This window comes from Rhinolophus sinicus, chromosome 1, assembly GCF_057876585.1.
Source record: "Rhinolophus sinicus isolate RSI-liver-muscle chromosome 1, RSI-T2T, whole genome shotgun sequence".
NCBI lineage: Eukaryota > Metazoa > Chordata > Mammalia > Chiroptera > Rhinolophidae > Rhinolophus > Rhinolophus sinicus.
Genome location: NC_142501.1, coordinates 92,994,628 through 93,009,656, shown reverse-complemented (window position 1 = coordinate 93,009,656; position 15,029 = coordinate 92,994,628). Strand labels below are relative to the sequence as shown.

General features: G+C 49.6%; 1 protein-coding gene across 45 annotated transcripts in view; it reads right to left on the bottom strand.

Moving 5' to 3' along the window:
* The window catches only part of CACNA1C (calcium voltage-gated channel subunit alpha1 C), a 721,586-nt gene that overhangs the window by 50,323 nt on the left and 656,234 nt on the right, over positions 1 to 15,029 (bottom strand). For 17 of the 45 annotated variants that reach the window (XM_088801728.1, XM_088801716.1, XM_088801731.1 and 14 more), the window contains 2 exons: positions 4,538 to 4,621; positions 3,871 to 3,954 (listed from right to left, as the gene is read on the bottom strand). The exons of 1 other annotated variant lie outside the window; for it this stretch is intronic. In XM_088801728.1, coding sequence (XP_088657854.1) covers positions 3,871 to 3,954; positions 4,538 to 4,621 — 168 coding nt within the window. The remainder of the gene's footprint in view (positions 1 to 3,870; positions 3,955 to 4,537; positions 4,622 to 15,029) is intronic. 27 more of the 45 variants (XM_088801795.1, XM_088801744.1, XM_088801792.1 and 24 more) reach the window with 4 other exon arrangements.

The window sequence follows — 15,029 nt, the reverse complement described above, 5'->3', positions numbered from 1 at the left end:
TCTGATTATTCCCCCGACGCTAGAATGTCAGTTCATGAGGAAGGGACTTAGTATGTTTTGTCCACTGATATGTTCCAAGTGCCTAAAATTGTGCCTGACACACAGAAAGTGAGACAATAAATATGGTGGCAAGAATGAATGGTGGCTCCTGGCATTGGTAGGAACTCCATTTGCTGAGAGGGAGGGGTGCCATACATAGCCCAGTAAAGGCAAGAAGGAAAGAGACAATTAAGAGGAGATGAGTTTAAATGTGGCGGAGTATTTGGAAGGCAGGGTGATATGGCGATTAGGTGAGGGAAATGAGCGTGGATTTCTGTAGGTGTACAAGAGTCAAAGATGACAAGTTACAGGTGAAAAGTCCTCATGGATTCCAATGAGGCTTTTAGTGTGGATTCCTACCACATAGAGTACATATCTGGGAATGGATGTCTTGGGATGAGAGTAAGACTAGAAAATTCTGGGAAGGACTCAAGTGGCACCTGGGGAAAGCATCCTGGAGCTGTAAACATCCTTGCACCAGGGAGTGTCCAGACCCGTAAGTTACCAGTGGCCTGAAGGCAGACCCATGTGGGTGGAAGGCCCTCCCTCTGAGACTGAGCGGTATTGCTCGTATAATGTGTCGTCCATATTGGTTGCTATCCGAGTGCAGGGTTGTGCCACAGCTGTGCCTGTGGAACAGCCCTGTCGAGGCTTGAGTCATGGGCAGTGGCCAATAAGTTCTGCTGGCTTTGATCTGGCCGCACTTGTCAACCTCTCCAAGAATCTAATCATATCCAGGAAACAAGGGCTCTCACAGTGTCTGCGGGTTGTAAATTATAATTAAATACAACTGGGCAGGGGTTAGGCCCTCCCAGCTATTCCAGCAGGTTTGGGAGAAAATGTCATTTGCTTGGGTGCTACAGTCTCTCCCAATCACTAGTGCTTTACAGTTTACATAGAGTTTGAAAACACATGCTCTTATTTGAGCTTCAAAGCACAGTGCCATAAATACCATCATATTCCTTTGACAGGTGAGGAAGCTACATCTTCTACAGGAAGAAAAAGAAAGACTCAACAACCTGCCCGCTTTGACTTCACATCTAGCCCTCTCTTCCTTTCCTACCCCACCTTCCTGCCGGCTGATGTTACATTTGTTCCTTTTGTTCAGAAGCCTTTAATTATCTGGGAAGGGGAGAAAGTGGCCCAGAAATAAGTGCTGGGTCTCCAGATACTTCCCCTGGCTCTCCATCACACACATTGTCCCCACTGAATCTCCGCACACCCTTCGGTGTGACTTCTCACAAGTCTGGAGGAGTGAGGAATACCCGCATGTGGGATGAAGGCAGGTGAGGAGCAGTTAGGGTGCATTAGAATTCCAAGGGGGGTGGCTGATGAAAAATTTTTTGTTTAGAAAATGAGAAAAAAACACCCACCTATGATTATTTTAAATATAAATTACAGAATGTAAGGGCTGAAGAAATTCTGCCCAGTGGAGTACAGAGAGGGGGACATGTGAGATGCATGTTTATCTAAGGGCATCATGGATTAAAGAGATAGGAACCCTGGCCCAGGGCAAAGTGAATTAACTGGCTACACCGGGAGGCCTGGATTCCACTGTGTGGCACAGAAGGCCACTTAATCTCTCCACCATCACCTTTAGCATCAGCAAATTAGGGATGAGAATTCTTGCCTGTCAGATTCACAGGGTGGTTCAGTTACAGGAGATGAATTCAAGGGTGAATTGTAAATAGCAAACCACTTACAAATGGAGAGCTCTGCCTGATGATTTCATGCTCCTTTCTTGTCCTGTACCTCATTCTACCCCCAACATAGCCACTTTTTCTGTAGAAATTTTATACCCTTTTGCTTTGTCCTTGTTTTTCTTTTAAAAACCAATAATTTGGGAGAAATGGTAAGCTGAGTGTTGATGTGAGTGGGTCCTGCCAATAGTGAGAACCCCAGCGGACTCCCTGGGACGGCAGTGGGTCCTATCTGCATGCAGGGAGCAGCTTACTGTCACCTTCCTGCATTTTCCTGCTACCAGGCTCCAAGTCCCTCGCATAGATTCTCATGCAGATCTGCAGTGCTGTCTGAGAATGACAGCCTTGGAAGGCAGGCCCACTGCTCCCTTCCCTATGCCCCTCCGCAGTACGCCTCAGCTGAGAGCGCTGCAGGGTGCGAGCTGCCTGTGCTAAGGCTCTGGCCATCACATGCGCCTGTGTAACTCACTTTGGCTCTGAGATACAGCTTAGGCCTGTCCAGCCTGCGAAACTAGGAGTGTGCTCAGGAGTGTGGGGCAGGGTGTGAGGGGAGGAGGGCACAGAGCATGAGTAGGAAGACTGATTTTTTTTTTCATGACCTATCACTTACTGGAAGAAGACAAAGGAGAGTGTACACACACACACACACACACACACACACAAACCCACACACCATGAGACAAAGGTGACTCGGGGATGTGGGACACAGGGACAATGGAATCTCGAACTGCAGAGGAGCAGGGAGGGTGCAAAAGGTGGATGGGGGGACGTATGGAAAGCATGACGGCCTCCCTCCAATGTCTATCTGCTGGGAGAGGAGCAGACAGGGGCTTTGGATCAGGGGAATCAGGCAGATAAAATAACATGTCAGTTCAACTGGTTGGGAGCAAAATATGGATGCAGAGGGGAGGGCAGGACACAATCGGGAGATGGCAGTTTCAAACATCTTAGATAAAAACCGTACAGCGTCTGCTCCGTGCTGTTATTCAATGTTTCAGTGCATCAAAGGTTTGTGCAAACATTACCAGTCTCATAATTAAGGTAAAATAACAACAGAAAAATTAAACAATACATGTTAAAGACTGACCGCAGAGGGCTGGCCTATAGATAAAGAGAGAAGGTTTAAACATGCCAGGTAACGGAAAGACATGTGCAGGAACCGGTAGGAACTGTATAGGAGGAGGCAGCTCTTGGGAGAGGCGGCAGGGGGCCTTGCAGCGCAGGGCCTGGGGTTCTGTCTGAGGCCAGGGAGCCAGGCCGGGTGTGAGGGGGGTGGCAGTGGGGACAACCAGGCTGGGGCAAGTTGGTTCTCTGGGCAGGTGCATGTGGGAGGGAGGTGCTCCTGCCCCAGCCAGAGGGGAAAGCACCCCCCGGAGAGCTCCGGGTGGGTCACCCAGACACCTAGCTCTTTGGCCACTCTATGAAGAGGGGTGCATGCAGGAGTCTGAACATGGCTGCTTCTCTTCTCTCCCAAACAATCTTGGAGGGCTGCTGACGTTACATGGGTTGGAGCCCTTTCAATGTGAATGTAATGGGCCGCGCCTTGAGCTGACGGTGCAGGCAAAGCCGGAGCCTTAACTCCAGTGTCCCACTTTGAGAGGTTCCTTTCCAAGGTAGGTGGGTGGGAAGGCAGGAGAGGGAGCAGCAGTGGTCAGGAGGTGAGGTGGGGGGTGAAGGGAGGTTTGGGTCCCTGCCCCAGCAGCTGCCCAGAAGTTGTAACTATCCCTTGGTTTTCTCAGTCCACGATCCCCATAGCTGCATTCTCCTATACAGTTGAGTCATGCCAGGCTGATTATAAAAGGAGAGAGAAAAAGATGCAGCAATCAAAACTTAAAAGGAAAGTTTTAAACTTAAGTTTGTTTTAAAATTAAAACTTAAAACTTTAACTCATTCCAAAGTTAAAAATAAATAAATAAATAAAATGTCAAAATAAAGCAACAAGAAAAAAAAATCCTTTAAACCAATTTAAACAAACAAACAAAAAAACTAAATGAAAATAAGGAGGTGGGGAGGAGAAAATAAAATGAAGGATAAAAAAACAAAACAAAACAAAACAAAACAAAAAAACCGGGGAAAGACAATGAGTGTTAGCGCAGGCACGGACAGTTCGGGACAGACGCCATGTACTTACGTTTACCTCGGTGATTGCTATATCAACAATGCTACCCACAACAATCAAGGCGTCAAATGTATTCCATGCATCACAGAAATAGTGCTGCATGGGGCAGAGAAGCCGAGGAAAAGAGAGGAGAGAAAAAAAAACCAACAACAAAGGAGAAAAACAAAACAAAAAGGAAGAGGAGAAATGAAAAAAACAAAGCATGAAAGAAAGGAGAGAAGAGAAAAAAATGAGAAAAGAAAGAGGTTACGTGGGCATATTAAATACTCTCTTACCACTCTACAGTTCTGGCGGCTCAAATCTGGGTGACCTGGTTTTTGCAGGGTGGAGAGGCCTGACAAAAGCTGGGTTAGTTCAAAGGTTACGCTGGGCTGTGGTCACCTTGGGAGGGGCTCAGGCAATGTCCCTCGCCTGCTCCCTCCACTCGGCTCCCAGGTCCTGGGCCCTGCACAGTGGGCTGAGCTGGGACTAGTGGAAAAAAAGGAGGAGAAGCTCCCACTTTTTTTCCCTCACAGGACGACGGCAGGTTCAATAAAAAGCATGACTGGAAGGGGGTAAAAACAGGAAATTAAATAAAATAAATAAAAGGAGGTAAAGAGAGAGAGTGTGAGAGAGCGAGCGGAAGCAGAGGAGCAGAGGAAGAAGGAGGAGGGTTCCTGGGGGGCAGAGTCATACTCACATTAGTCTCACTGAGAATGACGTCAATTACGCTGCCAATTACGATGAGGAAGTCAAAAACATTCCAGGGATCACTAAAGTAACCCTACACAGGGGGGCAGGCGGGGCAGGATTAAAAAGGAGTGTTAGACAGACACGAACAGAGCAACGTCGCCACCAGAACCACTGTCCGCACCTCAGTGTTGCTGCTGGAGTTCCAAACACCCTCACCGTGGCCAGGAGCCCAGGGCCCGGGGAGAGAGGGTGGCCAATGCTCCTGTCCTGTCTTCCCAGGGCCACACAGCTCCCCTTCCTCCAGACTCACCACCCTCCTGCACAGAGGCCCTTTCTACTTCCCAGCAGGGTAGGAGCGGGCATGGGGCAGACAGTGTACGCTGCAGTGTTGCAGGGTTGTGTCTGGACTCTTCAGTCCGCATTCAGCATCTCCCACACCCCCAGTTCTCTTCCATCAGAAGGGCCTGTCTGGAGGGAGCACAGGTGGATGACCCCTTAGAAGAGAATGGGCTGTGGTCTCATGGGTGATCTGGGAACTAACAAGAAGCAGTCAGAGTGGTCCAGAAGGATGGCCCAGAGGTGACTCACGTAAAGCTCAGCGAAAACAAGGGGACCATATCATTTAGTGATACCCATAAAGCTGGGCTCTGTGAAGATAGAACCAGAAGTCACCCTTGTCCCAGCACTGGACAGGCTCCAGTATTTCCAGGGGCAGCTTTGTCCTGGCAAAGCCTTTCCTAACTGAAAGGAGACAGAGCCCAGGTCAGTGTCAGTTTGGTCATGCAGGACATGGCCCTACACAGTGCTCTCGGGGTATCTCCTAAGCACCTGCCCCAGGCTCCTTTCCCAGCATCTCCATTCTGATACAGCGTCCCACTGCCATGCAGATGTCACCAACGTGAACAAGGTTGTCAGAGCCCTTCCTGAGACCTGGACTGATAAGTGTCATCTGGGTAGAGAGTTTGGATTGGGATGCAGGCTTCTTAGGAAGGAGTGCCATGGAGGAGAGGTTCTGGCACAGAACGGGAAGACAGTGTCCCGGCTTCACCACTTTACTCTGCATGCATGGGATTTTTTTGTTTTTCACCATATTTGGAGAAGGGAAGAGATAAATGTTTTTGAAAGATTTTTTTTTGCAATACTTGGACAACTGGTCAACCCAGGGATAGGCTGTCCCAGACTCTTTAGTGGATTCCAGGAGTCCTGGGTGGGTGCACTCTGTACAGAGAGTGGACCATTTGCCTGTCTGAGAGGTGTGGGAGTCTAGAGAGCAGTGCTGTGGGCTATCTGCTCACAGTTCAGGAAAACCCAGGAACAGGGCAGCCACATTCCCCATGGGTGGAGTGGAAAGGACCTAGTCCTAAAGATATTTGTCTTCTTTAAAAAAGAACATTTGCTCCTTCAATTTTTAAGGGAATGTCTGCAAAGGGGGCAAAACATGGCTGGAGCACATTTACTCAGAGGGACCAGAATTTTCCTATTCTCTGAGCCACTAGTTGGCCTCCAGAAGATGGAATTCTAGTGATTGGCAAGTGGGTATGAAAGCATTAGGGTTCCTCTGAGAGTTTCCCAGATCGCTCTCCCCAGCTCTCTACAAGTCTGCCAACTCTCCCTTTTTATATTTTACTCACAAGAGCCAAGAGTCTGTGTTCTTCCATTTCCTCCTGGCTCTATCCAGCTCCCTTAACTTCCCCACTTCCCAGCCATGCCCTCTTTCCAGAGGGATCGCAAGACATGCTGTCCTAGGGCTGTTATTCTTAGTGTGGGAGGTCAGGTCACAGGGAAAGGGGACTCTCCGTTCCCAGGCATTTCTGCCAAGAGAAAACAGAAGCGCCACCGGAGACTTTGGACAGCGGCCTGGGGAAGCAGGGGTTGGCTAGGGCACGGGTTAGGTGAGGGTCAGCTTGGAATCATGGCTTTCTTGTTGGCTTCTCAGAATATTTTCTGAGTATACTAGAGCCTTTGAGGCAGAGAGAGACCTCTCTCTCCCATTTAAGTCACATGCTCTGAGCAGGAAACAACGAATTATCTTTCAGGTTGTCAGATATCATTCTCAGGGCTAATGGAGAACGATGATTTTGAAGGAAGGGAGGTGAAGAGTGAAGACCCCAATGAACTATAACTATGTGTGTGCTTTAAAATTAGGTTTTAGAAAACACTAGGGGAATATCTCTAGAGAGGAATACCATCTTTGTGGGTCAAGCTATTTCAGAAAGGAAGTGGGGGAGGGGTGCTGTCGAGGAAGAGAAAGGAGAAAAACAGGAACCAGAGTAGAGTCCAGGATGCTCAGCATCTAGCCTAGAAAACGTGGTAACAAAACATGATTTGGATGTGGGGGCAGGAGGAGAGGAAGGAAGGTGGAAAGCTCAGGGCTCAAGAAAGGAGGATGAGTTGGGGTCTTTCATCCACCAGAGACCTGAAACAAAATGGGTGAGTGGGCCTTGGTCTGCAACACCTCTGAGAGGAGGAAAGGGAAAGGAAGAGAGGCAGAGAGCAGGCAAAGGAAAGGTTAACACACAAGTTAATCAGCTGGGGAGCACCAGGGGATGGGCTGAGACCTAAAGGGACCCTGTCAGCCTCCTGGCTGTGCATCACTTGTCACCCTTCCTCCTGGGGCTCTGTGAGCACATGTAGATGGAAGGAAGCACAATGCCGTCAGCTTCTCCACCACGGCCCTCTCCCATCCCTTCATGGCTGCCACTGGGTTGGCTGGGCTGTGGAGACTCATGCCTCATGCTTCGTCCTTGCTCTCTGCAGGCTGTGCTCTTGGAGGCTTTTGACTAACTTCTCTGGCCTGTAGCAAGGTGCCTGGTGGGCCCAGTGCCTGGGCCTCCACCGGCTGCATAAACCAACCAGTGCCCTTGTTGCCAAGAGCTCCTGTGGACACAGCCCTGAGGAGATTTGCATGTATCTGGAACGCAGGTGTGAAGGAGCATGGTTGCCGGGGCTGGTGACAGGATCCCTTTAAGAGGCAGCTTTTAACCCTGACCCACCCAGCCACCTTCCCACCCCTCTGTCCACAGCCCATCAATCCTCCAAGGAGGAGCACGAAGACGGTTTCAGATCCAGCTCCCAGGTTAGCCTCTTCCTCCCACCCATTCCACACCCATTCCCAGAAACAAGGCTGATAGTCCCTTCTGGAGTGTAAGACCTTAGTGTTCTTTCTTTTAAAAGGAGGGCACAGCTCACAGTGGTGGCCCATGCAGGGATCAAACTGGCAATGGTGTTATTAGCACCATGCTCTCACCAACTGAGCTAACGGGCCACCCCGACCTTAGTGTTCTCTGACTCATTCTCGTTCTCTCTCTCTCCCGTTTTTGCCCACTTGCTCATTTGATCAAAACCGTGGGTAATGGGGGATTTAGGAGTGTAACAGAGGGAGGAGGACGGGAAGAAAACCATAGCTCTTTTTCTCTTACAAGTCAGTGTGACCTGGAGCCGCCTCAACCCGTCACGCCTTTCCCTGCTGACGGGCCCCAAGTGGTAAGGTAGCAGGCAGGGTCAGGGAGAAGGTTTTCCTGGCTCTGCCTGACATGGTGAACCAAACCTCTTCATGCCCGACTCCCCGGAGCCACGCAGGGCTGACTGTGCAGGAGGGATGGCGCATTCAGGGCTGGCAGCCGCTCCCTCTCAGGCCCTACACCCTGCAGAGGTGGTGGAGGGCCTCTGCCTGGCCCTCCTCAGGAAGGTCACGTGCCCGTCCCCCGAGGCTGGCTGGCAGCTGTCCTGTGACCTGCAGTCACTTACAGCCTGGGCAGAAGCCGTTCTCTTGAGCGCTGCTGCCCCTCTAGCCACGGGCTGCCGTGGGCTGAGAAAACGTAGACCAAGTTGATATTAGCGTCAGCAAATCATGACTAGGAAGGAAAGACTGTTGCAAAAGTATCATGTGATGCATTTCGCATGCACAAGTATTTTGGATTTTCCTCTCTTTTGGATTATCTGTGCCCTGACTCACCTCCCTAGCAGGTGCTAGTGCAAGTTGAAAGAGGCAGCATAGTAGCTAAGAGCATGATCTCTGGGGGTAGGGTGTCTGGGTTCAGATCCTACCTCTGGCACTTATTAGCTGGATAACCTGGAGCAAATAACTTAACCACTCCATGTCTCAGTTTCCCCACCTATAAAATGGGGTTATGGCGAGGATTAAATGAGCCAATAGCTATAATGCGCTTAGACCTGAGCCTGGTTGAAGTAAGCTCTAAATAAGTATGAGCTACTGTCATGGTTACTAGAGGTGATCTGTTAAGTAGGGTTCACAGGTTTAGTTCTGGGGGTGGCACTGAGCAGAGGGTATGGCTAACCCAGGTGTGTGGAAGGAGGAGGGAGGAGGCTGAAACTTCTGGAATCCTGAGCTCTCCTTTCCTGTGTCTCTAAGGCCCTTTCTGCCTTTCTTGAGTCACTACTGAGTAATGTGACTGTCTTGAGATTCTTGAATGAAATCTGGCTGGTAGTATTTTGAGATTAGTGACAGTGTGCAAGTTGTCATGGTTAACTTTTGTTAGGCTCAAGTTCATGTAGACAGTCAACTGCCAGGTTCTGAGAAACCACTAAGCCTACAGGGGGAAGACCCAGCTCCCTCTTCTCTGCCTAGAGGGCTGTGAAGAGAGGAATGAGTGGCCGAGTGGGTCTGTTTTCCAGTCTGATCCTGGAAAGCAGGGCTGCAGTGGGAGAGGTGGTAGGCACATGCCTTTGCCCTTGAATTCTGGATTCTTAGCTCCTTCGCTGCCCAGAGCAGAGGTCGCTGCTGTGGTCATCTCAGAGGCAGCACAAGCTTTAAAATGGGTTGGTCGTAAGAAGAGATTCATAAGAAATCCAGCACACCTAGGATTGTGTTGTGTATTCTTAGGAATTTTGAGGCAAAGGTTATTTTGCTGCCATTACTTGGTTTTTTCCCTTCTCTGTTCCTTCCTGCCCATCGTCAGTCTCTATCAGAGAGAAGGTGAAACAAAGGCTCACAGAGGAGGTGACTGGGCTTCTGATAGGGAAGTGGACTCTGGACTTTCGGTCTGTCTGGGGGCCTCTCCCCCGAGACTGTTCCCTTCCAGGGACACACAGGGCCCCAGAGGGCCCAAGTGGGAGACCTGAGCTGAGATTACAAGCAGCTGCTGGGATTGAGACAGAGAGTGGGAATGGACAAGGGAAGGCGAGGGAAGGAAGAGTGTCTGAGAGAGAGGGAAACTCAACTGCCAAGAGATAGAGATGGCAGGAAAGCGAAGGAATTACAGAAATCACACGAGAAGAAAAAGATGAGAAGGGTATTGATGGAAAAGTTTACTCAAGGTAGAAGCCACAGGAAAGGAGAAGAAGGAAAAGAGTACAGACTGCGCAGATGGTGGAAAGTGGAGAGAAGCAGGAAAAAAGGGGTGGGGGAGAGACAGAGAGAAGAGAAGAGGAGAGGAGAGGAGTATGAGAGGAGTTGGGGCAGATGGAAAGTTCCCAGAGTAGGCCCAGGGCCTCTGAACTGACACTGCAACTCAAGAAAGCAGCAGGAACCCACAGAAGCTGGAGGAGGGGGTCAAGGCCATCTGGGGGAGGCAGGGCCTAAAATGGGAGAGAGGGGGCAAAAGATGGCTTATAGGTCACCCAGGGAAAGAGAGTAGAGCCCCTGCCTGTGAGGGAGTGTGGCGGGCAGCTGTGCAGGGGCACTGGCTGGTGAGTGGGGAAGAGTGTCCAGTTCCTGGACACATGGTCTTTCCCGGGGTCCTGTGGAATGGAGAGATGGGGGAGCTGAATGCAGCGGGGATGAGGCAGCAGTGGCCGTATCTCAGTGTGTGTCTGTGAAGAGTCGATCCCATGGAACATGGGACACAATGGTAACTGACACCAAGCAGAGATAATATAAATTGTATTACATTGGATGTCATTTAGGCATAACAGTAATCATGGCAATTAGTGGTGTCTAATGGAGAAGGCATAACTGGACCACACAGCTGCTCCTGGCCCCAGCCGCCTGGGAGGCAGCGAGGATTTCTACTTTCCTGTGTTAGCTCCCACCCTGTGATGTGTTCATTCAGCTGTGCCTGGAGGCTCACGCTCCCTTGCTGCATGGATCGCCTGGGATGGTGGGGACAAAGGGCAGGAGCAGGTAGGGGATGGGGCAAGGGAGCAGGCCCTTGCCTCTGGTGGTGGTGGTGGTGATGGGGGCTGCTCTCGAAATTGCTGGAGGACTGTACACTTTGGACTGGATGCCTTCTGCTCTAATTCTTCTTTGGAAAATTAAGCTTTTCCCTCCCCAGGAAAGTTTCAAAGGCCTCTCGTTCATTTATTTATCTTACCAACACGTAATGAGCGCTTACTGGGCGCCTGGAATTGCATGGTGTGGGCATACAGACACCTGCAGTCTTCCCCACTGGGAGCAGAGGACAACTGGGGTTGTTGACTAAGCTTCTATTGGGGACCTCAGGAGGTTCTTTCTGCACCTCGGCTTGCCCCTGAGTAGACGGCAGGCGCTTCATGCTGGGGATGCCCTGGCTCCTGTAAAGGACTCCGGTCGGGCAGGGTGTGGATGGGTACATCGTGGGCTGGGGCATGGCCAGCAGACGCACTGTGGTGTATGCAGGTAACTTTAAGTTCAGAGGAACATGTGAGCACTCTGCAGGAGCAGGGAAGGCAGAGATGAGGCAGCGGCGGGAGCGGGCGCACGAGGAGAAGCAGAGGATGAACTTGGAACTACAGCAGCCCTCTGTGGTCTGCCTGCCTCAAATTCCCTTCTGCCAAGTCCCGCCGGCCTTGGCTCTGGGAGAGCATTCCAAACCCAGATGCAGCAAATCTCATCCCATTGTCTCCGTGCCCCTCCTGACCTAACGGGCCTACCTCTCCTTAGTGAAGGGGCAGGTGTGACCCACTGCGATCATGATAGCCAGCTACCTGCACCCACTTAAGGGAACAAAATGTGAACGAAATGAGAGACTGCCCTCACTGGCAGAGGGCCTTGAGTTGTGCAGGCACATTACCATAACTTCCGCTTCCTTCCTGTCCAATGGGAATACTCACGCCCTCAGACGGTTTGGGGGGTTATTTGGGTCCATACATGAAGTGCTCGGTGCCTGCTGGTGGCTGTGATTGTTCCTATTACTGGTGCTGTGGTTTGAGCCCTGGCTGCCTTCCTCCTGCATCATGGAACGCCCCTCCCTCCCCTGCAGCAGTGGTTGGGAGCCACTGACAGCGCCGCAGGTCTGGTGGGTCAGGGTAACCCAGCCCCGCAGGTTTGGGGATCCTTCTATCCCTTCCAGACTTGGCAGGGTCCGGTCTCTTTCCCAGTGGCAGGAATGGAGATGGAACCAGTGGACTTTCCCACTGGGCTTCTTTATATGGTGGGAATAATTTTCTACGTTAAATAATTAAATGTAATAGCTTATACTACCCTTCCCACACAAGGCTTTACGCAAGTCATATAATTATTTTTTATCATTCATGTGACTTTAAAGCTCTCAAGCACCAGGCAAGAAAGAAACCTGTCACAATGTTGCAAAAATATGCAAATACCTGGGTACAAGAGCAGGCGGGGATCCCCCCTGACAAAGCCCATTTGTGCCTGTCTCCGTGTACTGCTCCATCAGGTGCCCTGTGGGCATTCGACAAATAAATAATAATCGGGGTAATGCCCACACACCAATCAGGCTGCTGAGAAGCAGGCAGGAGCTCGGCCCCACGCAATGCCCGCTTCGACTCAGGACTGAAGCTGGTGGCTGGTGGGGGTGGGCTGAGTTGTTCTGGGTAGTCCCCTTACTGCCTCCCTTCCTTCTCTTTCCTACTTATTGGAATGTGACGTATACCAGGGGTGCCAAAAAATGTACACAAGCGGACACTTTGGTCAGCGTTGCTCAAGCAGTAGTTCTCCGTAATCAGGTGTCTGGACGCTGATGGTAACCACTTTGAGCCCCTCTTGTAATTGCAGAAGTCAAATGTGACTTGTATTCATCTTTTGTTATCCATATATATTGAGTATTACAATTTTAATACAGTTTTCCTTTCTTAAAATGTGAATACATTTTTTTTGGCACCATCTGTATGTGCTGAGTTTCTGGGTTGAGGGGGTTCCACTGATGGTGGGAGACACTGGTTTCTTAATAGTTGGGATAAATAGGTTTCAAGGAAAATTAAGTAACAGGCTGAAGGAAGTCCTACCTTAGCCTCCAACCATGGTTCTCAGTGCACTGCCCTCTAGGGGTGTTTGGGAACCTGCGGGGCACCACTGTGATTCAGTGGGGCAAAAGTGGCCTTGAGGATTGAGCGGGTGAGTCCAGCAGGGGATGCTGTTTGTGGAGGCCAGCCCTGGTTTTCTCTCATTCAGGTGACATTTACAGAGTGCCTGATGCTACCGGGTGCCACTGTGCTAGCATCTGGAGGGATAGAAAGATAGGTGAGAGGCAGTCCTGCTCAAAGACTATCCAGAGCTTTCCTTGATTCTTTTCCTCACCCTCACATCCACTTCACCATCAGATAAAGTCACGACTCTGCCCACCTCTCTCCCTCTCTACTGCTGTTACCTGCATTGCCAGGAATAGGCTTTAACTGCCACCTCCCTCCCCTCCCCGCCCCACACCAGTCCATTCTTCACTAAGCAGGCAGCATGCTGGTTCAAAACCACAATCAGATTATATAATGCCCCACTTAAGGCCTCTGCTCCCTGTGGTTTCTGAGGGCAGTCAGAGCAAATCCACACCCCTTACAGGTCCCAAGGGCCTGCATGCTGGGGCCCTGCCTACCCGTCCTTTTCCCTCACTGTTCTCAGTTCCCAGAAAAAGCTGAGCTCACCCTTGCCTCAGGGCCTTTGCTCTTCCCTCTGCCTGAGATGCTCTTCTTCTGGCTCCTGTTCAACCTCCAGGGCTCAGTTTAACTGGCACCTTTCTGACCATTTCCCCCAGCATAACCCTTGCCCTATTCTGCAATCACTTTGTTTATTGGCATTTCTTGCGCTGCACCATGTGCCCTGTAAAGATCATCACTGAGGTGCCCAACAACTACAGAAAGAGGAAATGGAAAAGCCGTGCTAATAAGTGGAAGGTACAAAGGAGCATGTTCAATTCAGTATAAAGGAACATTCCCCAAAGAGCTGCCTCTAGAGACAGGGAATCTCTTATGGCAGAAAGTAGAGATGTCTGCATTGATGGAAGGCCAATGATCTCATAGTGATTTCTGACAGTAATATTCTGACTCTCTTTTCCTTGTTCTCTAGTTCTATAATTCTCATTCATTCATTCATGCATACATGCATTAAACTTTCTCTGAATGCCTCTCATGGGACAAGAAAATGCATATGAAGCAGTTTCTGCCTTGGAGGAATTTAGCAATCGAATTTTTGTCTCCACAACTTGCAAGTCTTCCATTGCAAGGGTGTGTGTGTGTGTGTGTGTGTGTGTGTGTACATACACATGAACAGGAGAGTGTAGTAAGCTGTTGTTTCTCTTTCCTGAGCCCACCTAGCAGGTGACTGTCTCATCCCCTGAAAGTACCTGTCACTTCAGATTTGGAAAGGAAATTCAGAAGGTGTAGGCCAGTCTAGCAGAACATCGGGACCAAAGACAGAATGGGTGAATGAGAGGTACGGGGAGGTAAGGGGCTTCAGAGGAGGTAGAGACAGAGCAACGGAGTGACTAGTATTAATTTCCATAGAGCTGTTACTTGAAAATGGCTTGTTTTTTATTTTTGTCTCGGATTTGCTTATAAGAAAGAAAATGCACACTTGCTGAGGACCCACTGAGTGCATTTCAGCTTGTTTGCATTTGTTGTTTCAATGGGGGTGTAGTTAAAAGAGCTTGGTTTGTGAATCACTTAAACCTGCATTAAAATCCCATAAAAACAACAACAAAAAAATTTGGCTGTTTGATTTTGGACACATTACTTAGCTTTTCTCAGAACTTTGGTTTCCTAAAGACCATTTTACTTGTCTTATGGATTAATTGAGATAACAAATGGAAAATGTCTAGTGTAATGTCTGATTCTTCAAAGACACGATATATATTACTTCCTTCCCCCCCCTTTTTCTGAATGTTACTTAATATAAGGTGTAGGAATCGATACAAAATGGGTTAATGCGTTTATTCACTGCTTCTTTGTAAGTGGGAATAGGAGTACCAGGCTGAATAGCAGGTTTTCTAAGGGTGAATGAGATGGTGAACTGGGGCGTCTCTAACGTCCAAGAGTGGATCAAGGTCAGGGAGGTCTGTTCTTAAAATGGCAACCCGCCGGCCCAGGCTCGCCAGCCTGCTCGCAGCCACTGGTGCCAAGTGTCCCTGGTGCAAAGCACACTGCCTGGTACATCGGATGCTGAGTACAATATTTGTGGGGCTGTTGGTTAATGTTAGCCTGAAGCAAGACATTGGCCAAATACCATATACGCCAGGAGTTCTTGAAATAAATAATATGAAGAACGACAAGGTCTAGAGACAGAGAAAGAGAGTAAATGGTGAAAAACTGGGCTCAAATCTGGCAAAGCCCAGTGATGGGTGGCATTAGTCACAAGAAAGTGTGAGTATAGTTTTAAACGTTTGTAGCACGGT